Here is a 21,801-nt window from a genome sequence, read left to right on the forward strand (position 1 = left end):
ATCTGACTATTCTGTGTGGTGCATAATGTAACTAAGCTAAAAGCGAAAATAAAATTTGGACACTGGTCATCATAGCTTGCTGGCAGAAATGCAATGAATCTAATCTATGCTAAGTGTTTGTCATATTTCCAGATCTTTTAACTACATTTCCAAAGAACAGTTTTCGGAAATTAATGTAAAATTCATGGTCTGACATTAAGATAGTTTTGCATAGGTTCCAAAGTCTTATTTATTTGAGATTGTAATAAGTTGGCTTTGGTATTTTCCTGTTAATTGCAAAGTAATAAGAAATGTGTTAGCTTGTCTCCATCAACACAAATTACCTCATGCCAGTTGTAATGGTAAACCTTTGATCCCTTCTTGACTGTGAAATGTCAAACAAAGAGGCAGATGGATGGTAGCAATTGAATGAAGTAACTTTGATCATAATCAGTGTTCTGTAAGCTCATGGCAAAATATATCCATTCATCGATTTATTTTGGGTCTTATCCGACCAAATGTTTTCTTGGTCTACCTTCAAAGAGATTAAAGTACACATATAAAAGAAGAATATCCTCTTTATGTTGTAAGGAGATTTTTACACTTCTGAATTATGCTCTAGCGACAGACAATAAAAGATCATTTAATTCAGTTCCTATCAAGGTAAGCTGCTCAGATTGCTTACAGACCAGCTGAAGGTGCAAACAAATAACACAACCATTGAGTCTAAGTACTCATCTGCAAGTCTTATATTTTTATGCATTTTAAGAAAAAATGTCTTATTCTCATATTTGTTAAATACAAATTTTAAAATGCATGAATTAAATAAATCTGCACATTTGTCTGTTTGCTCGCCTAGCTCCTTCGCTCCATAGATGCGGCGAAACGATTTTCTCCAGCTTTTTTGTGTAACCTCGATTCTCTCCTCATCGCAGTTCCCTCTTAACAAAACCATTGATACAACGAATTAAATAAATCTGCCCATTTGTCTGTTTGCTATATATGTAGGCAATGATATTCCTGCATATGTAGAACAACTCCGCCTCCGAACTCTCTGTTTATCATGGCAGTGGCACTTAGTCAAAAGGAGCCACAGAAAGAAAACAAAAGTTTCTGTTGCCAATTGAACAAACGCTCCAGTTAGTTTAAATTATTTATTAATTGTGATCAGTGGGATACCCGCCATTGATCTCATGTTACATTGATAATACTGGTGCTTTTGATGTAATATTTTTACAAAGAAGAACAATAATCTTGGGAGAATTATCGTCATCGGGTGGCGCTGCGAACGGCAGCCTCGACAGCAGCCCGTCTGTCTTTTCGATTTTTTTTGTTATTTTCAGTGCGTCTAAATGTATGATTTTATAATAATAATAATACATTTTATTTGTATAGCGCTTTTCAATGACTCAAAGTCGCTTTACATGGTGAGTCAAGAACAAAACAAAATAGAGCAGTAAGACAGAGATGCAAAGGGGAGGGGGACATGGGACTAAGGGTATGCAGAGGTGAAGAGATGGGTCTTGAGGCGGGACTGGAAGATGGTGAGGGACTCAGAAGTTCGGATCAATTGTGGGAGGGAGTTCCAGAGCCTGGGAGCTGCCCTGGAGAAGGCTCTGTCTCCAAAAGTGCAGAGGTTGGATTTCAGAATGGAGAGGAGACCGGCTGAAATGGATCTGAGGGACCGTGAGGGTTGGTAGGGGGAGAGGAGGTCAGTGAGATAAGGGGGGGCCAAGTGGTTGAGGGCTTTGTAGGTGAGGACCAGGATTTTGTAGATGATCCGGTGGGAAATGGGAAGCCAGTGAAGTTCTTTGAGGACTGGGGTGATGTGGTGCCAGGATTTGGTGTGGGTAATGAGTCGGGCGGCTGCATTCTGGACCAGTTGGAGTCGGTTGATGTTGCTGGAATTAATGCCAAAAAGAAGAGAGTTACAGTAGTCCAGTCGGGAAGAGATGAAGGCATGGATGAGTCTTTCAGCAGCGGGGGGGTGTGAGAGAGGGTCTGATTTTGGCGATATTGCGGAGGTGAAAAAAATGATGTTTTGACAACATGGCGGATGTGAGGCTCAAGGGAGAGGGTTGAGTCAAAGATCATGCCAAGGTTGCGGGCCTGAGGAGATGGGGAGGCAGTGGTGCCGTCAATAGTGAGAGTGGGGTTGTTAATTTTGGTAAGAGTTGATTTGGAGCCAATGAGGAGAAATTCTGTTTTGTTACTGTTTAATTTAAGGAAGTTGAGTTGCATCCAAGATTTGATGGCTGACAGGCAGGAGTTGATATGGGAGAGATGGTGGTGGAGGGACTTGGTGCTGAGATAGATCTGGGTGTCATCAGCATAGCAATGGAAGTCCAGTTTGAAGTGACGGAGTATATGACCAAGGGGGAGGATGTAGATGATGAAGAGAGGGGACCGAGAACAGAGCCTTGGGGAACGCCTTGAGTGACTGTGGTTGTAGCAGAGGTGGGGTTATGGAGAGAGCTGAAGTGGGATCGGTTGGAAAGGTAGGAACGGAGCCAGCTGAGTGCAGAACCTTCAATGCCAAGGTCTTTAAGTCTGGTAAGCAGGATGTTATGGTTCACGGTATCGAAGGCCGCACTCAGGTCGAGGAGGATGAGGATGTTGAGGGAACCAGTGTCAGCAGAGGTGAGGAGGTCGTTGAGGACTTTGACGAGAGCAGTTTCTGTGCTATGGAGGGGGCGAAAACCAGATTGGGGGGGGGTTCGAATAGGTTATACGCGAGAAGGGGGGAATGAAGTTGTGACGCGACGATACACTACAGGGTTTTTGAAAGAAAGGGGAGGTTTGAGATTGGGCGGTAGTTAATGAGAGAGGAGGGATCAAGACCAGGTTTCTTTAAGATTGGTGTAACAGCAGCAGTTTTGAAAGCAGAGGGGACAATTCCTTGGGACAATGAGGAGTTGAAGAGATTAATGAGGTAGGGGCAGAGAACGGGGAGGCAATACTTCAGCAGGGGAGTGGGGAGAGGGTTGAGGGAGCAGGTAGTGGGTCTGGAAGAGCTAATGAGTTTGGAGATTTCAGTAGGGGTGACCAGGTCAAACTGGGAGAGGAAGCAGTGTGGAGGAGGGGTAAGGAGGTCAGTGGAGATGTTGAAAGGAGGGGCCTTGGTAGGTGGTGGAATAGATGCTGGGGAGTCGGGTACAGGGGATAAAGATTGATAGATGGTGCTGATTTTGTCAGCGAAAATGTGGAGGAATGAGTTGCAGAGATCCGGAGTAGAGGTAGGGAGAATGTTGGCTCGAGGCTTGAGGAGGTTGCCCACTATGGAGAAGAGGGTTCTGTGGTTAAGGCAGGGGTCGGTGAATATGGAGGAGAGGTAGGCAGATTTTGCAGCAATGAGGGCATCTTTGTAGGCAGTGAGGTGGAGTTTGTAAGCTTCATGGTGGACTGTGAGAGATGATTTCTTTGTGAGTCGTTCAAATCGGCGACCAGTCTGTTTCAGCTTACGAAGTGCAGGTGTGTACCAAGGTGAAGATGTGTTAAAAGTTACGGTTCTTGTTTTGAGGGGGGCCAGAATGTTAAGGGAGGTAGACAAGGTGGAGTTGAGATGGTTTGTGAGATCATCAGGTGAGATATGGGTTGAGTCCAGGGGGAGAGTGGTGGAGAGCAGGTCGGAGAGATGGTGGGGATCGATGGATTTTAGATTACGGAAGGTGATTTCTCGGAGGAAGCGGGGGCGGGGTGTCGGAGAAGGGATGGTGAACCGTATAAGCTTATGATCAGAGAGGGGGAAGAGGCATGGATGGAGGTCGAGTACCGGTTGATTTGTGGAGCAGACCAGGTCAAGGATGTGACCTTTGTCATGGGTGGGAAAGGTGACGTGCTGATTGAGAGAGAAGTTGTCAAGTAAAAAGGCGAATTCAGATGCGAGCTTGCAGGTGGGGGTGTCCATGTGAATATTTAAGTCACCAAGTAGCGGCAGACGTGGGGAAAGAGATGAGGCAAGTGTGAGGAGTTCAGTGAAGTCAGATAGGAAGGAGGGGTTTGGTTTAGGTGGCCGGTAAATGAGGATGACTGTCATGGAGGAAAGGGCTTTGCAGGCGAGGAATTCAAATGATGCTACTGGGGGGAAGGTGAGTTCAGTGATCGGAAAGTTCTGGTTGAAAATAACAGCGAGGCAACCTCCATGGCGGGAGGGGCGGGGTTTGGAGATGTAATTAAATCCAGGTGGGGATGCTTGATTGAGGGAGAAGAAGACATTGGGTTGTTGCCAAGTTTCAGTGAGCAGAAGGAAGTCCAGAGTGTAGTCAAGGATTAGTTCATGGAGGGCAAGGGCTTTGTTGTTGAGCAACCGGGTGTTGAGGAGGGCAAGGTTGGCATTGTGAGAGGGTGGAGGGATGGGGCTGGAGAGATCTGAGGTTGTCCCAGTTGACTGTGCGTGTGGCCAGCTGGGATGGGGGGTGACGCGGTTGAGGGGGGGCAGAGCGTGGTAGTGAGCAGATGGATGGAATGGAATGTCCGTGGTTGAAGTGCTCTCTGGTTCTAGACTCTCCTATTACTGGAAATGTCCTATCTACCTGTACTCTATCTAGGCCTTTCATTATCTGGTAGGTATCAATGAAATACCCCCTCATCCTTCTAAACTTCAGCGAGCACAGGCCCAGAGCTATCAAACGTTCCTTGTATGTTAAATCAATCTTCTCCGGGGTCATTCTCGTAAACCCCCTCCGGAATCTCTCCAATGCCAGCAGATCCTTCCTCAGATATTGGGGCACAAAACTGCTCACAATATTCCACAATTTTCATCGACGGGAAAAATCCTCGGCACATATGCGGCGGAGGGGGGCTCTGAGCGAGGTGGCCAAAAATGATGGCCGTAGGTGGCGGCGGTCTCTCGGAAACCGCAGCATAGATCGCCAAAACCGGTCAAGAACAGAGTTTTAGTGATATAGATGTAGAGGATGAGCAGGCTTGGACTTTAATTCATTAAGTGTCGGAGGCAGAGGAATGATCCTAAAGAGGTGTATAAATTCATGAGGCGATAATGTGAATGCACAAAGTGTTTTTCACAGGGTAGGGAAATCAAGAAATTGAGGGTTTTATAGTAGGTTTATGTTGAGAGGGGAAAGTATTTAATCCAAACCGAAGAGATGACTTTTTCAGACAGAATGTGGTGGGTTTATGGAACGAGCGGCCAGAGGAAGTAGTTGAGGCAGGTACTATAAAAACATTTGGACCGGTACTTGGATAAGGAAGATTTGGAGGGATAGGGCCCAAATGCAGGTAAATAAGACCAGCTTAGATGGGGCAGCCATGACAAGTTGGACAAAAGGGTCTGTTTCTATGCTATAATTCTATGACTTCAGTGATATGAAATACAGATGGGAGACATTTGCAGAGTGATATATATGCAATCTCTTGAGGCTGCAGAAATCCATTTTATTCAGAGAAGTTTATAGTCAAAATATTTTATAGAAATAAAGAAAACATGTTTATTATCTGTAGGCACAGAAAAACGCATTGTCTAATAACTATGAGTCCGCATTTTTTTTAATGGCAGACATTTATTAGAACGAGTTCAGATTGAAATAAATCTAATAAGTTATATTTTTTTTGCTGGTCAGTTAAATTGAAGTCTTTAAAGTCAGTATTTTAGCTTCAGTTCTGCTCTTGTTTTGTGGGTAATTGACTATTTTTGACAGGAGATTCACATACAGTTTTTGTCTTGTTACCCTAATTGAAGTCTGGGATACAGTGACACCACACCACAGTTGCCTTTCAAATTGCCAACTCTCTACTTACTTGCAAAATTCAAACTTGGAAATCACTGGTTTTCCTAAATAAACATAAAACTATTTGAATGCATTTCTTAATCTAGCTTTGGGTAGCCAGATAAATCAATGCACTATAGTGGCCAAATCTTAACCTGTCAGAATTAATTTTCTAGTGTTGCCTTGAGAGGATGAATGGGCGCAACCTGCCCTATAAAGTTCTATGATTCTGTATCTGAGCATTGAAGGTTGGATAAAACAGTACCTATATTTTCTATACATTGGTGCTCAGCGACTATGGTGCATTTATCTCAAGAGTCAAGTTAAGAGCGTTCAATTGTCATGTATTGAAACAATGAAATTGTTACTTGCAGCAGCATAATGGGCCTGTAAACACAATGCACACAGATAATATATGATAAACAGAATTCAATAAATTAATAGCAACAATACTAATGAAAGAAAATTGTGATCTTTAGTGTAACCAAAGACAATCCATCGAAGTTCATAGTTTTGATTAATGTTGCTAATTTTTCATAAAAGCCACAAAAATTCTGGATGCTTTAGTTGGAGAAAGCATCAGTCTGAAGAAGGGTTTCGGCCCGAAACATTGCCTGTTTCCTTCGCTCCATAGATGCTGCCTCACCCGCTGAGTTTCTCCAGCATTTTTGTCTACCTACTATTATTGGACAAATCTATTAATTACAAACAGTGATTGCCACTACAGTATAAACCACAACTGGGTGGATAGAATATATTATAACATACATAATCTTATACACTATTTTTATTGGTGGTGTCTAAATCAAGCAAACATAATCTTCGAATCTGAAACAAAAGCCAAAAATCATAGAAGCACTCAGCAGATCAAGCAGCATCCATGGAGACAGAGTTAGTGTTTCAGGTTATTTATCCTTCAACAGAAGGAACAAGTGAGAAAGCAAGTTTGTTTTGAAATTGCAGTTAATGTGATGGGTGGAGAAAGCATGGGAAATATCTGTGGTAGAGTGCAGTCCAAAGTTGTCAAACTAACCAATTTGGTTCCCTTGTTATTTTCCATAGATCAAGTCTAATGTTTAATAGTAGGATTAAACGAGTACTTACCAGTATGAAGTTTGATCTGTATTTTATGAGGAGTTACGGTGAGGTATTACGTGAAGAACCCAGCTCTACTGCGCATGCGGCATACTTCGAAGCAGCGGTGTGAAATCACAGGATAGACAAAATATTTGAAGTAAGATGGTAAAGATCACGAGACATCAGTTTATTAGTTTGATCTATATAATGAGGGTGGGAGCGGCGGGCACGTAATACCTCACCGTAACTCCTCATAAAATACAGATCAAACTTCATACTGGTAAGTACTCGTTTAATCCTACTATTTTACTTCGGAGTCACGTGAGTGATTCCGTGAAGACTTCAAAGGTCTGTGATTTCAAACCGTGTAACAGTTTTTATTTCACTCACTGCCGAAGTTTATGAGGGAGGAAGTGTTATCGTAATCAACCAGTGGATCTGCTTTCAAAAGAAACAGAAAGGTATTTGTTAACAATAACAACATAAAGAGCTCCTCTGAGCTTAAATTAATATTGCAGTTTGTAATATTCTCCTGCAATTAAATCAGGTTTATCAACGGTTTATAATAAAAAATGTTCAGAACGTCGTTCCCTTGACCATCCTGCTGTATTGAAAATGTGGTCAACCGGGATGTCCATTCGTTCAGCCGTTGATACCAATGCTGCCCTAGTGGAATGGGATTAAATGTATTATTATCTATTCCGGCAGCTTTCAGTACCTGTTTGAGCCACCTTGGAGTAGTTTGGCTCGTACCCCGTCTTGGGTTACTGTGGTTGACCCATAGGCTTTCCTCTCCCTCTAAGATTGTGTGTTGTGTCTATATATAGTAGTAGATGGGTCACCACACTCAACCTGGACTCTGGTGGGTAGGCCCGGAACCCCACCAGTGAATTGGGCGTTCCTGGTCCATATAGCCATATAACGACTACAGCACGGAAAACACAGGCGATCTCGACCCTACTAGTTCGTGCCGAACTCATAATCTCGCCTAGTCCCAAATACCTGCGAGTTAGATTTTACCAGACCTAAATATGAACGTGATGCGTCCGGGGTAATCACCATGTATCTAGTCTAGTTTATGGAGTGACCGGACTCTGTGAGCGTGTACGAGAGCCATAAGCATGAGCGTTTTTTAAACATAGATTAAGCAAGCTGAGGGATCTGGCTGGTGCCATTCTCTGAGATATGTCAATATCACACCAATATCCCATACATGGGTATATACCTGGGTGTTTGGGGCTTATATTATAGTTGCCCTTCATAAGTTTACCTTCAGTGGATGGGATCCCATGCTCCGCTGTCATGCTGTTTTAGATAAGCAGATAAGGCGCTTCATGCTGTATTTACGGCATTGTAACTCACCTTTTGGTCATGGTGTAGATGTTCCAGGAACTCCAATACGTCAGTGGTTGAATAATTCGGTATGTTGTCCCTGCGTCGTGGCAGTATTTTTACCCATGTTAGCTTTTAGTGACTGTTCGCAGGGATGCCGACATGGTGGTCCCTTGGATAATCCCAGTCCCTGGTAAGGTCTATTCAAACCCTGCACCCAGGAGTTTGATGTTTCCCTGGCATGGGTGGCTTGTGCCTGATACTGGGTTGAGTCAGCAACCATGGTCCACTAGGGAAATCCATAGGTGACTCGCCCACCGTGTCGTGATGAACTGGGAACCATGGCTGTGTAGGCCGGTCGGGCACGTTCAATATCTCGGAGACTCCCATCTGTATTCCGAAGTGCCCGTCTGATGAGGCAGAAGGGAGGAAGGCAAAGCAGAAATTCCCCCTTCCAGCGTGTAGGCATCTATCGCTGCTGCCTCTAATCTGGTTCCCAAGTCACATACATAGGTTACTGGTGATTCCTTCTTGTGCAACCAAATTGATATCTGGCTTTCAAACTGCTTAATACCTTTAGCAGATATTTTGGGTTTAACATCTATTCAATGTAATCATAAATTTTACCCCGTGACCTGGTGTCTCCCACTGTGTTCTAGCTTCCTAGGACATAGGCAGCTGATAGTTAAAATGTCTTTTGACACACCATTGCCAGATTTGTTTGACCAATTTGATGCACAACAATGATTATTATGCTCCCCATATGGTTGATATAAGCCACCACCATAGTATTATCAATCCGTAACCACATATGTACGTGCTGCATTTGAAATGCATATGTTTTTTAGCCCAATAGGCGCTCACCAATCCCAAGTAGTTGATGCCCGGTATGTGTAGTAACGATGTTTGTGAATTGGTCCATCTGTTACCTGTGCTGGAAATTGAGTTTAGTTGCTCCCCAGCCTAAAGTATTGGCATCGGTTTTTAATAACCAAATTGGGATTGGTGATGATAATAGGGCTGAAAACTATGCCAAATAGATGTCTACCCACCACCTTAGTTGTGATATAGCTTCAGTGGGTTCATTCATGATTTGATTATAGTGACCCAAGTACCTAGGCAAAGTAACAGTCATATGGACGGAATTATTATTGAAGCCCAGATAATCCTTGGTAGTTAACGCTTCAATTCTGGTTTATCTGGGCGTGGGATAAACCTCAGAGCTTAGGGAGCTGTTTCGTAGCTAGAACTGCTGCCACAGCTAATTCCTTTGTTCCCCCTAATATGAGGATATCATCCAATATATGCCATGATTATGCTTGTTTTCTTAATATTTTCATGGCCGTTTGATATTTATAATAGATTTAGGGCAGAAGTTAGACCATAGGGACTGCTCTATGCTCCCATGGTTGCCCTAACCGGGATATCCATTATCCAGGTAAAAAATTTTAGGTATCTATAATGATCCTAGTGTATGGGTATAAGATAGTTAGCATCTTCCATATCAATGCTCCCCTTAGGTATCCTTGGGAGATCAGATGCCTGGCAGTGACAAAAACCCATCTCCATCTTAAAGTGTATATATACTCAACAGATTTATTTAGTGATATTAGATCAATGATGATGCTACATTCACCATCTTTTGTAGTTTCCAATGGTTCATGTTTACTCCCATGATCCGTTTAGTAATGAGCCTTTCTAGTTCAGCTTGACCTTCTCACTTCTCTTTTCTTAGAGGGAGAAAGTGCCCTTTGGGCGCATTGCTGAACTGGCGGTAATATGCCCAATTTGAATTCGTTTTTATCCTCTAATACTGTTGAGTATATTTTAGTTATTTGTGACAGCATCCCATGCTTTATTAACAAGTGTAAATGCCCCCCCCCGTAGTTAGTAGAACACCCTTGTTTAGTGTAAACTGGGAGGAACCAGACTACCTACCTCCATGTTTGTTGTTTTTTCATGAAGGCGTAGTTTGCTGGTATGCTGGTGCTGTCGGTGGGGCTGCGGGCAGGTCTATATGCACCATTGTTCAGTCGAGTATCCCAAATTTGGGAACATCTTAGGCGTCAGCACCCTGGTAGTGCAATGGGATAGTCTCATCCTGGGAGAGTATAATCCGTGGAAAAAACGAGCAAAGGCGGTAACATCTTGACCCTTCTGTAGAATTCGCTGCTTGTCTGCGAGTCCGCTGACCCAGCTGCCTGTGGATTTGCCTCTGGAAAGGCCTGCTCCTGCAGGGCTTTGTTGGGAAGATGGTCGCGTGGAGGAGCCATGTAGTGGCCCACGACACCCAGTAGCTCTTCCTGATCCTGCTCCCCTGGCATACTGCTGTTCTCGTCCGCCTGCCCAGCGTTTAAGCCAGCCCAGCCCTGGCCTCCTTAGCTAGCCTCAAAAGAGGGAGCAAAAGGGTGTGCTATAAATTGGAGGAGGCATAGCTCAAACTCCGCTGTTACATCAATCCCTCGACAAGGGAGATGGCTAGTGCAATAGCACTGGGGTAGGAGTCAGCTCCCTTGGCATTCAGCCAGTGCCCCTTTATTCCTGGAGGTGAACTCCATGACCTCCTCTGGCTTGGGGAGACAGACATACTTATTTTTGCTGTCTCCAACCTGTTCCAGTTTTAGAGGAAGTTGGCTCCTGTAGAACCTGTTGAATTGGGAAGATTTTTCTCTTACCTGTATGTAGAGGCTGCCTGCCGTTTTCCAGGCGGCATTGTGGCGGTTCCCGGGCAGCGATTCTCCTTGTCAGGAGTCTGCAGGGCTACCGGTCGGGTTTTTAAAACTTCCCGCCGGTCCGCTGCTGTTACCAAACAGCTGTTCAGCGGACTGGCATTAGCGCAGCTCCTTGCAGCGGTCCGCAGCGTTTGCGGTCCGGGTAGCGCCTTTTCCCCGTCCACTGTCGGCTCCACGCTGGAGTCGAAACGGGGCCGCTCACCATGCCTCTCTACTTTGCTCCCCCTGGAGCAAAAACCACAAGGCCCGATTAAGGTAAGTACTTACCTCTCGTCCTTGGATGCGGGAGCTGCCCGACTCCCGCTGGCCGCGTTCTGCACAGCTGTGCGTAATGCCGCATGCGCAGTAGAGCTGGGTTCTTCACGGAATCACTCACGTGACTCCGAAGTAAAATTATCATATGTACTGGCAATGGAACAACATCACTCTTAATTGTTACAACATTACAGGTCCACTAATGCAAAACACAATACTCCTTGCGTATAACCTATTCGAACCCCTCTAATCTGGCTTTCGCCCCCTCCATAGCACAGAAACTGCTCTCCTCAAAGTCCTCAACGACCTCCTCACCTCTGCTGACACTGGTTCCCTCAACATCCTCATCCTCCTCGACCTAAGTGCAGCCTTCGATACAGTGAACCATAACATCCTGCTTACCAGACTTGGGGACCTTGGCATTGAAGGTTCTGCACTCAGCTGGCTCTGTTCTTACCTTTCCAACAGATCCCACTTCATCTCTCTCCATAACCAAACCTCTGCTACAGCCACAGTCACTCAAGGCGTTCCCCAAGGCTCCGTACTCGGCCCCCTCCTCTTCATCATCTACACCCTCCCCCTTGGTCAGATACTCCGCCACTTCAACCTGGACTTCCACTGTTACGCCGATGACACCCAGATCTACCTCGGCACCAAATCCCCCCACAACACCCCCTCTCCCATATCAACTCCTGTTTGTCAGCTATAAAAACCTGGATGCAACATAACTTCCTCAAACTCAACAGCGATAAAACAGAATTCCTCCTCATAGGCCCCAAATCCACACTCAGCAAAATCAATAACCCCACTCTCACCATCGACGGCACCATTGTCTCCCCATCTCCCCAGGCCCGCAACCTTGGCGCAACCTTTGATTCCACTCCCCCTTGAGCCTCACATCCGCCATGTCATTAAAACCTCCTTCTTTTACCTCCGCAACATCGCCAAAGTCAGACCCTCTCTCACACCTCCCGCTGCTGAAAGACTGATCCATGCCTTCATCTCCTCCCGACTGGACTACTGCAACTCACTTCTCCTTGGCATCAGCTCCACCTACATCAACCGACTCCAACTGGTCCAGAACGCAGCCGCCCGACTCATCACCCACACCAAATCCTGGCATCACATCACTCCAGTCCTCAAACAACCTTCACTGGCTTCCCATCTCCCACCGGATCACCTACAAAATCCTGGTCCTCACCTACAAAGCCCTCCACCATCAAGCCCCCCCCCCATATACCACTGACCTCCTCTCCCCCTACCAACCCTCACGGTCCCTCAGATCCACATCAGCCGGTCTCCTCTCCATCCACAAATCCAACCTCCGCAGTTTTGGGGACAGAGCCTTCTCCAGGGCAGCTCCCAGGCTCTGGAACTCCCTCCCCCAACTGATCCGCAATTCCGTGTCCCTCACCATCTTCCAGTCCCGCCTCAAGACCCATCTCTTCACCTCTGCCTATCCTTAGCCCCACGTCCCCCTCCCTTTTCATCTGTGCTTGAATTGCCTCATATTGTGTTTTGAATTGAATTCTGTCTTTAATTTGTGTACTAGTCATGTCTCTACTATTTATTTCATTCCGCTTACATGTTTTTCCTCTACTTGCTAAATATTTGTACGGTCCTTGAGACTCTTGAAAGGCGCCCATAAATAAAATGTATTATTATTATTAATACTAAATATATAATAATTAATAATACAATAAATTAATAATCGCTAATACAAGGTAACCAGACCATAATAATGCAAATACTAAAGTCCATGATGTGATAAAAACAAAGTCCATAGTAGATTATAGTTGCTATGGTAGTGGTTAGTATTGTGCAGTGTTCAAGAGTCTGATGGTTGTTGGGAAGAAGATGTTCTTGAACCTGGAGAGACACAAAATGCTGGGAGTATTCAGACTTGGCAGTCTGAAGAAGGGTCTCAACCCAAAATGTCACCCATTCCTTCTCCCCAGAGATGCTGCCTATCCCGCTGAGTTACTCTGTGTCTATCTTCGGATTAAACCAGCATCTGCAGTTCCTTCCCACACATTTCTTGAACCTGGAGGTCAATTCATGTGAACAGCTGTTGTCTAATAGTGTATGTCTGCCCATGGTAAGTCTTAAGTTCTCAGGAGGCTAGAGAATATTTCTCTAGTTAGTTTTTTTTAATATAAAATAATTTACACCTTAAAAACCTATCAACACCTGAAAACTGCTAGTATCATGATAGTTATTTCCTATACCATGTGTGATCAAAATATCACTTGAAGGATTTAGCAATTCACTAATATAATTCCACCAAGATCTTTTTCTTTGTAAGACCACAATTCCTTTGCTGCAAGATTATATTTCTAGTCACCCTTTGGCATTTTATCTTGGTTGATGCTTATTTGTAAATTCAGGCTAAGGTTTGGCAAAATAAACTGACCTTGAAGCCCACCCCACTTCACTTGTCCATTATTCTTCCTTTGTGAATTTTCATTAAAAGTTACAGGACAACGGTCATAAGTGGGTAACTGAGGACATTTTCCTGAATCTAATTATTGTGTTTCTGGTTTCTGTGTCTCTGATCAGCTAACTTGCCAGGAATTAAACTTGGGACCTTTGTAAAAATCTACTAATTAAACTTGGGACCTTGGTGAAAACAACTAATTAAACCTAAATCCATCGGAATCCAAGGTTTGAAAAAGTGATTCGGGAGAGAAAAAAGGAACATTGTCACATATTTTTTCCAGGTCTGTGGGCAAAGGCTAAGTAAAGCACTGTGGAGCAAATCAATTAAATGTTCATCGTTTCTTCATTTATATAAATAAAATGGACACCGATACAATTCTCATTAAATACGAACATAAGATCAAAATAAGGAGAGCAGCTTAGCCCGAAGTTTAATAGAGTCATGGAGTTATACAACTTAGAAATAGGCTCTCAGTTGCCTTGCCTATGCTAACCATTATATATATATATATATATATATATATACTGAACCTACTTGCTTATATTAATTCCATATCACTCCATGGATATTGCAATGTAATTGCAATGAAATCTGGGGGGGAATGGCTTGCTTGGTAGATTAAAATCCAAAAATAACTAAAACCATTCATTACTAAGAAAATTAGAATTATAAGATTAACCAAACTATTTTTAGAAATGCAATATATTTCTCTCATAACTGAAATGTTTTTTTTTTCCTCTTGGTAGGCCACAAAACTGGAATTAATACCAGCAATAATGATCTGAAATGCTGAAATGATCACGATTTAAATCTTAACTATATATCAAAATTATATGACATGGACCCTCTTGAAACTCTAAGACTGGGGTGGTGACATTCACTAGTGTCAGAAGTAGTGCTGCCAGAATATAGTGTTACAAACATTTGGCTTTAATCCATAATGCCATCTGTGGTGTGAATTACATCACATTCTACAGGTTCCATCTCTCTTTTACCTTTCCATTCATCTCGACTGTTTGTAACTATCCTGTGAAATAATACATAAATACCTGGAATTCATCTTAGACTGTTATTGCAAACAAATCCAAGCTGTTTTTCTTTTTTTTCCTCAGATGCGATATTTCCTCGCAGTTTCATAGTCTCTGGGGATTTTACACCTTATATTTTATTTCTAGTTGGAGTTCTTGGCAAAAATCAGGAATCAACAAGTAAAATGGCCTACGGTAGGATTAGAAATAGGTTTCAGAAATAATATAATAGAAACATAGAAAATAGGTGCAGGAATAGGCAATTCTGCGCTTTGGTCATGGCTGATCATCCAAAATCAGTAACCCATTCCTGCTTTCTCCCCATATCCCTTGATTCCGTTAGCCCTAAGAACAGTATCTAACTCTCTCTTGAAAACATCCAGTGAATTGGCCTCCACTACCTTCTGTGGCAGAGAATTCCATAGATTTACAACTCTGGGTGAAAAAGCTTTTCCTCATCTCAGTCCTAAATGGCGTACCCCTTATTCTTAAACTGATCCCTAGTTCAGGACTCCCCCAACATCGGGAACATTTTTCCTGCATCCAGCCTGTCCAATCCCTTAAGAATTTTATATGTTTCAATAAGATCCCCTCTCATTCCACTAAATTGCAGTGAATCCAGGTCGGAACTGTGCATAAGGTATTTAAGGCATAAGGTAATAAGGTATTTAAACACAGTTGTTATGATGAAAGTAAACAAATTGTTTTTCTGCTTATCTACATCTTTCCCCGCCATTGCCATCCATTAAATCATCCGCACCGCATTAACCCTTATTTTGCTCTTGTTGTCCTGCTGAATCAATCAAACCCATTTCTGAATGTTGCTTAATGGTGATGAACTAAAGACCCAGGTTTATATTTGCAGTAATTTTACAATGTAATAAACAACTCAAGATAAAAAAGCTTGCATATAAATGTCAAAGAAAGTTAGTTCCCAGTAATTTGGAGCTGAAATCTTCAATCTCTTGCTTGCTCCTTCGACCAAAAGCACTAAGCAGCTGTGCTTCAAGTTATAAAACTGTACAAAGTCTTCCGCCCAGTTTAGTTTAGAGATGCAGCACAAAACAGGGCCTTCGACCCACCGGGTCCGCGTCAACCAGCAACCCCCGTATTTTATTACTATCCTACATACGCCAGGGACAATTTACAATTTTACCAGAGCCAATTAACCTACAAACCGGTATGTATTTGAAGTGTGGGAGTAAGCCGGAGTTCCCGGGCAAAACCCACGCAGATCATGCTGAGAACATACAAATTCTGCAGAGATGTGCATCCGTAGTCAGGATTGAACCTGAGTCTCTAGCTCCATAGGGCAGCAACTCTGCCACTGCACCACAGTGCCGTGAACAAAAACATTGTTGTAATATTAAAGAATCAACAAAATGAGCAAAATCTGTTTGAAGTCACTGACCAACAAAGGAGTGGCAAAGATTGAAAATATGTTGGCAAAAGACGAGTGCAAATTTTAAAAGTTTGACTTTGATTTTGATTATATATTACTACTTTTAAAAATGCACATACATTTACAACTAACTTTTCAAACTATGTTTGAAATATTCTTTGAGGATATTTTCTGGGGATTGGTGCAATGGGGAATTCCTTTCTATTATCATTATAAACATTGTGGACTAATCCTAACTGGAAATTTTTTTTGATGAGTAACAGAGAAAATTGATTAGAGATGCAATTGATGCGATATGTACAGTTTACCAAATGATGTTGAACTGAAGCGATATATTATGGCTCATAAATGGTACATAAGAATAGCATAGTGGTTCAGCTGGTAGGACATCTGCCTCACCAGAGCAGTGTCCTGAGTTCAATACAGACCTCCTGCACAGTTGTATAGACATTGCATGTTCTCCCTATAGCCATGCAGCTTTCTGCCCACGTCCCAAAGATGTGTGTGTTGGTAGGTTATTTGACCACCTACCAACACCACCTACCAATAAAATAGGATTAGTGTAGGATTAGTGTAGATGGGTACTTAATGGTCAGCACAGATTTGGTGGGCTGAAGGGTCTTTTTCTGTGCTGTGTAACTAATAGTCTTGTTCTCGTGATCAAATGCAATGGAAAAAGGAGTCTACAATAGCAAAGTATTATGAGACAGAGTATCCACAAAGTCTTTGGTGTAAGGACACAATTTCACCTCTTCATCTACCCTGTCTGGCCAAGTAAGAATTCCGTGTATTTCATGAGATTGCCAAAAGTAACACAAGGGGAAAGTTTGCTGAGCCTTTGGAATGCATTGTGGAGGGGTAGTGCGCAGGTAGATTCAATTCAGGTTTTCAAAAGGGAATTTGGTGTGCATTTGAAAGGAAAATAAATGTCACGCTAGGGGGAGAGGACAGGAGTGATGCTAGTAATTGGCTTTTCACACAGTACTGGTAAAACTTGGGCTGTATCAAGTACTCAAATGCTATAACCATTCTGTGAATCTCTGACTCCTGCTGTCTATGATTAAAGTTCCTTTCATCTTATGTTTGAATTAGATCAGATAAAGCTTCACCCATCTTCTCAAGTATTTGGTTCTTCAAAATGTAATTATTTTTTGTGAGATTTGTGTAGTGTTAGTTTCTTATAGTTTTAGTCTTATGTACTGAGGTACAATATCCGAGGATGAGTTTGAAAGCAAAGCTGGTGACTAGATAAGATCTTTTCTCTAAAGGTTAAAATTGAAGATCATTTTATCTGTGGCTAGGAGGAATTAACAACGTATATCCTTTACACACAGGTCACACGCCAGGACAATCTTGCGCTGGCTCCTATTATCAGAGGCTTGAAGGGAGTTGTGCATCATGGTAAGTAAGCTACTTAAAGCTTCCTTTCATAGAAATAAAGAGATTTGTGGGAATTGCTGTATGTCTTTGACCAGTTGCAATTTTCCACATTCCCAGTGTGCACAAAGGATTAAATATGCACATTTATTTTGTGTTATTAACAGAGTTTAATTTGAAATATTCTGCTCATACATTAAACCCATTCTTCTAATTACAGTCATCATAAAGCATTTGTTCATTAACATTTAATATCTTTCCATAAAAAAATGAATATAATTAATGAGCCATCTGTTTTGTGTGATAAATCGTCATTTAGTTTTGAAACTGTTTTAATATTTCTGAGTTCTGGTGCAATGGCACAACTTTGTTATCAGCTGCTGAAGTTGAATAGAAGCGCATCCTAGAAATGAAAGCTTTTCTTGAACGACTGTTCAACTGAGAGGTACAATGTTAGAGATACTGAGAGGAATTTTATATGGCAAGGCTGAAGAATATTCATGGTTTCACAGTATTAAGTTTTGATTTGGAAAGTGGAACAGATGAATGTTGAATCAACAATACATCCTTGTCTGCGTGGATATTTAGTCAATCAGCACCTCGCAATGCCAAACCATTTGATATATTTGCCATGTTATGCCGAGGCTACTCTAAACGAGCTGAGAATTGCCTATTTTGACCTGGATTATGATGGGAATGCTTGCACTTCTGACGTAACCTGATGCATTTCCCTGCTTGAGTGCCAACATGGTCTTCATGCAGAGGTCTTGAACTTGAACAAAGATGTTTGCAGCATTTCTTCATCTGTGCGTTGATGTCAGACTGCTTATTACAGGAATGCAAAGTGTTGGTCATTTTCCACCACTTGAACAGCGTGTGCTTGGTTGGCTCTAACATAGGGAGTTATTTTCCATGACTTAGTCACATTGGAAATGTGATTATTCAAACCCCCTCTCACCTGTATTCACCTATCATTTGCCAGGCTTCATCCTGCCCCAACCCCTCTTTTGCCATTTTAGTAGGCAAGTCTTATTCTGCCCTTCCTGCCTAATGGCAAATGTCATAGAAGGCTGTGCTCATGACTTCTGCTCTTTTAGCAGTTAGAGCAGAGGGTGCATGGGAACTTCTGTGTAGATCAACAATAAGCATGGGCAGCTTGCAGCTGACTGTGAAATCAGTCATTATTTTGGTTTCCTCATGCACAGTTAATGGGTTATTTATTTCTGTATAGATTTATCAACTGGACTGGTATGATTACTGTTGGTAAGCTTATAAAACTAAGAGTTTATTGTCCTATGCACTGGACATTGAGATACAATTTAAATTTTGTAACATCACAGGCAAACACATAAAAGCAAATTATACACAAATTGTACTTAAATTACACCAAACGTTTCTAAAATAAAGTGTGCAAAAGACAAGACATTAGTGCAAAAACATAACAGTGCAAGAGGTGGCCAGTAATGCTGGTTGGTTTAAGATCCTGTCGTAGGGAAATAGCTGCCGCTGAACCTGGTGGTGTGCGACTTCAGACTTGCAAATCTCCTGCCCGATGGTAGCAGTGAGCAGAGGCCATGGCCCAGATGTTGCGAATCCTTGCAGATAGATGCCACATTCTTGATGCCACGCCTCAAGAAAGATTGAGGGAAATGACAAGTTATATGAAAAAGGGAAAGCGTTGAAGACAGTTTAAAACATTAAAAATGAAACACACCATCTGTCAGAATCCGTAGAAAAAAACAAGGTGAGACACAGCATTTACCTCCTTATGCACGCTCTTTTAAAGTGGGAAACCTGAACCCAGCTCGTCATTGATCAGTCTGAGGAAGGGTCCAACCTGAAACATCATCTATCCATTCCCACCTGCTCAGTTCCGACAGCACTTTGTGCTTTGCTGAATCTTGCAGTTTCTTATATCTCATGATTAGCGCATTTACTTCAAATTTAACTATATTAGGTTTGGGAGTATCCACACAGCCAATTTTAGCATTCAAATCCATAATTGCATTATTTAAATGAAGTTATGTTCACAGATTTTATCAGCTATTTCAATTTAACAGAAAGCTCAGCAGGTGAAAAGGAGACATGGAGAGTAAGATTCAACAAGCAAATTAGTTTCTGGAAAAACGACACTGAGTCTGAAGAAGGCTCCCTACCCGAAATGTCACCTATCTATGTTCTCCAAAGATGTTGCCTGACCCGCTGAGTTGTTCCAGTACTTTGTGTCCTTTTTTGTAAACCAGTATCTGCAGTTCCATGTTTCGAAATTATTTTCTCTTGTGGAACAGAGTGATGGAGTGCTCCCTTACATTCATCAAGCAACATGTCGTGCCATCTAGTCCCAATTAACACTTTTCCCACAGTAACAACTTCTACTCATCTCATTTTACTACTCATCTCATTTTTCTTTTTTAAGCTCTTTCTCATCGAGCTTGTTTCCCCACTATGCCTGAACCTTTCATCTCCCACAACCTCTCGGCCCTTAATAGAAGGTAGACAAAAATGCTGGAGAAACTCAGCGGGTGAGGCAGTATCTATGGAGCGAAGGAAATAGGCAATGTTTCTGGCCAAAACCCTTCTTCAGACCTGTGTAAAACAGATTATCTGTCTGAAATCTGAAATCTGAAATCTGAAATCTTCACATCTTTTGTGTGAATTTACAGCGCATAAATTGACTCTGGCATTCCCTGCATCAATACAATAACAGGCTGTTTGCCTTGTGTGACACTCTGAAAGGGAGGTCAAATAGAGAGAGTCATAGAGTGATACAGTGTGGAAACAGGCCCTTTGGCTCAACTTGCCGACACCAGCCAACATGTCCCAGGTACACTAGTCCCACCTGCCTGCGCTTGGTCCATATCTGTCCTATCCATGTACCTGTCTAACTGTTTCTTAAACGATGGGATAGTCCCAGCCTCAACCACCTCCTCTGGCAGCTTGTTCCGTGCATCCACCACTCTTTGTGTGAAAAAGTTACCCCTCAGATTCCTATTAAATCTATTCCCCTTCACCTTGAACCTGTGTCCTCTGTTCCTCGATTCCCCTACTTTGGGCAAGAGACTCTGTTGCCCGATCTATTCCTCTCATGATTTTATACACCTCAATAAAATCACCCCTCATCCTCCTGCACTCCATAAATACAGTACAAATTATCTACCTTTCCAGCAGTCTTTTTGATCAACAGCAATGAGCTGGCCAGACCAAGTTCAATGCCTATTGGTCCCTGGCAGGCACTGCCGACATTGCCAAGGCTCAGTCTGTGTTAAGACGTTGGGTGGAGCAGGATGTTGTTTCACCATACTAAAAAACAACCGCCCACCACCGACTCCTTGCCATCTCCATAGATGCTGCCAGGGTTGCTATGTGTTTCCAGCACTATCCAGCCTTATTTGAGACTTCGAGCTTCATAATTATTGCTTTAAGTTCAAGGTTGAAACAGTACTAAATTGTGTTCCCCTGTTGGTATTGTTCTGATATGGAAACAATATCAATAATTATTTTATCCATTGATCTTTGGATATTAATTTTCTTTTAGCCTGTTGTGCAATTCTGTTATTGGGTGGAAATTCTTTGTTGTTGGTATAATGGCTTCATTTTTAAACCAACATTTAAAATCCTACTGGCAAAATGTATAATTGTCTCTTTAATTCCAGGACAAGGGGTCACAGCTTAAGGATAAGGGGAAAATCCTTTAAAACCGAGATGAGAAGAACTTTTTTCACACAGAGAGTGGTGAATCTCTGGAACTCTTTGCCACAGAGGGTAGTCGAGGCCAGTTCATTGGCTATATTTAAGAGGGAGTTAGATGTGGCCCTTGTGGCTAAGGGGATCAGAGGGTATGGAGAGAAGGCAGGTACGGGATACGGAGTTGGATGATCAGCCATGATCATATTGAATGGCGGTGCAGGCTCGAAGGGCCGAATGGCCTACTCCTGCACCTAATTTCTATGTTTCCAATTACTATGACATGCCACTGCCATTTTTTACAGCAATGGATGTGACGTACATAAAATGATGTGCTTTAAAAAATAGCAAGTGTGTGCTCTTTATGCTTGTTTGGAATATACACAGAACCAGCGAAGACTCCAGGTACAATGAGAAATGTCACAGTTAGATGTCAAAGTTTAAAATCATGAAAATAACAAACACTTCCTGTAATGCTTGGTCCCTTGGCTAATTTTTCAGTGTTAAATGGTGGGCCACAGAAGAAATTACTTTTATCTTTAACCTTGTAGCAGTTCAGAGGACATGAAATTATATCCTGTGGCTCATTGAAAGATGTTCCAAGAAATTTGTGCCAAAAAGTTGGGTTTGAGGTGTCGGGAGCTTGTGACTTGCCACAGGATATCCAGTTTCTGACCTGCTCTTGCAATCATAGTGTTTATGAGTATGGTCCACGCTGAGTCCCGTGATGGTGAGGGATTTCAAAGTGGTATGCCGTTAATTATCAAAG

The 21,801-nt window shown here is 42.5% G+C and overlaps 1 protein-coding gene across 1 annotated transcript in view; it reads left to right on the plus strand.

Annotated features, from left to right (window-relative positions):
- The window catches only part of ptprga (protein tyrosine phosphatase receptor type Ga), a 483,112-nt gene that overhangs the window by 285,628 nt on the left and 175,683 nt on the right, over positions 1 to 21,801 (plus strand). The window contains exon 6 of the mRNA XM_055647582.1: positions 17,306 to 17,372. Within this exon, the coding sequence (XP_055503557.1) occupies positions 17,306 to 17,372 (67 nt within the window). The remainder of the gene's footprint in view (positions 1 to 17,305; positions 17,373 to 21,801) is intronic.

Source organism: Leucoraja erinacea, chromosome 16 (assembly GCF_028641065.1).
Source record: "Leucoraja erinacea ecotype New England chromosome 16, Leri_hhj_1, whole genome shotgun sequence".
In the NCBI taxonomy this organism is placed as follows: domain Eukaryota; kingdom Metazoa; phylum Chordata; class Chondrichthyes; order Rajiformes; family Rajidae; genus Leucoraja; species Leucoraja erinaceus.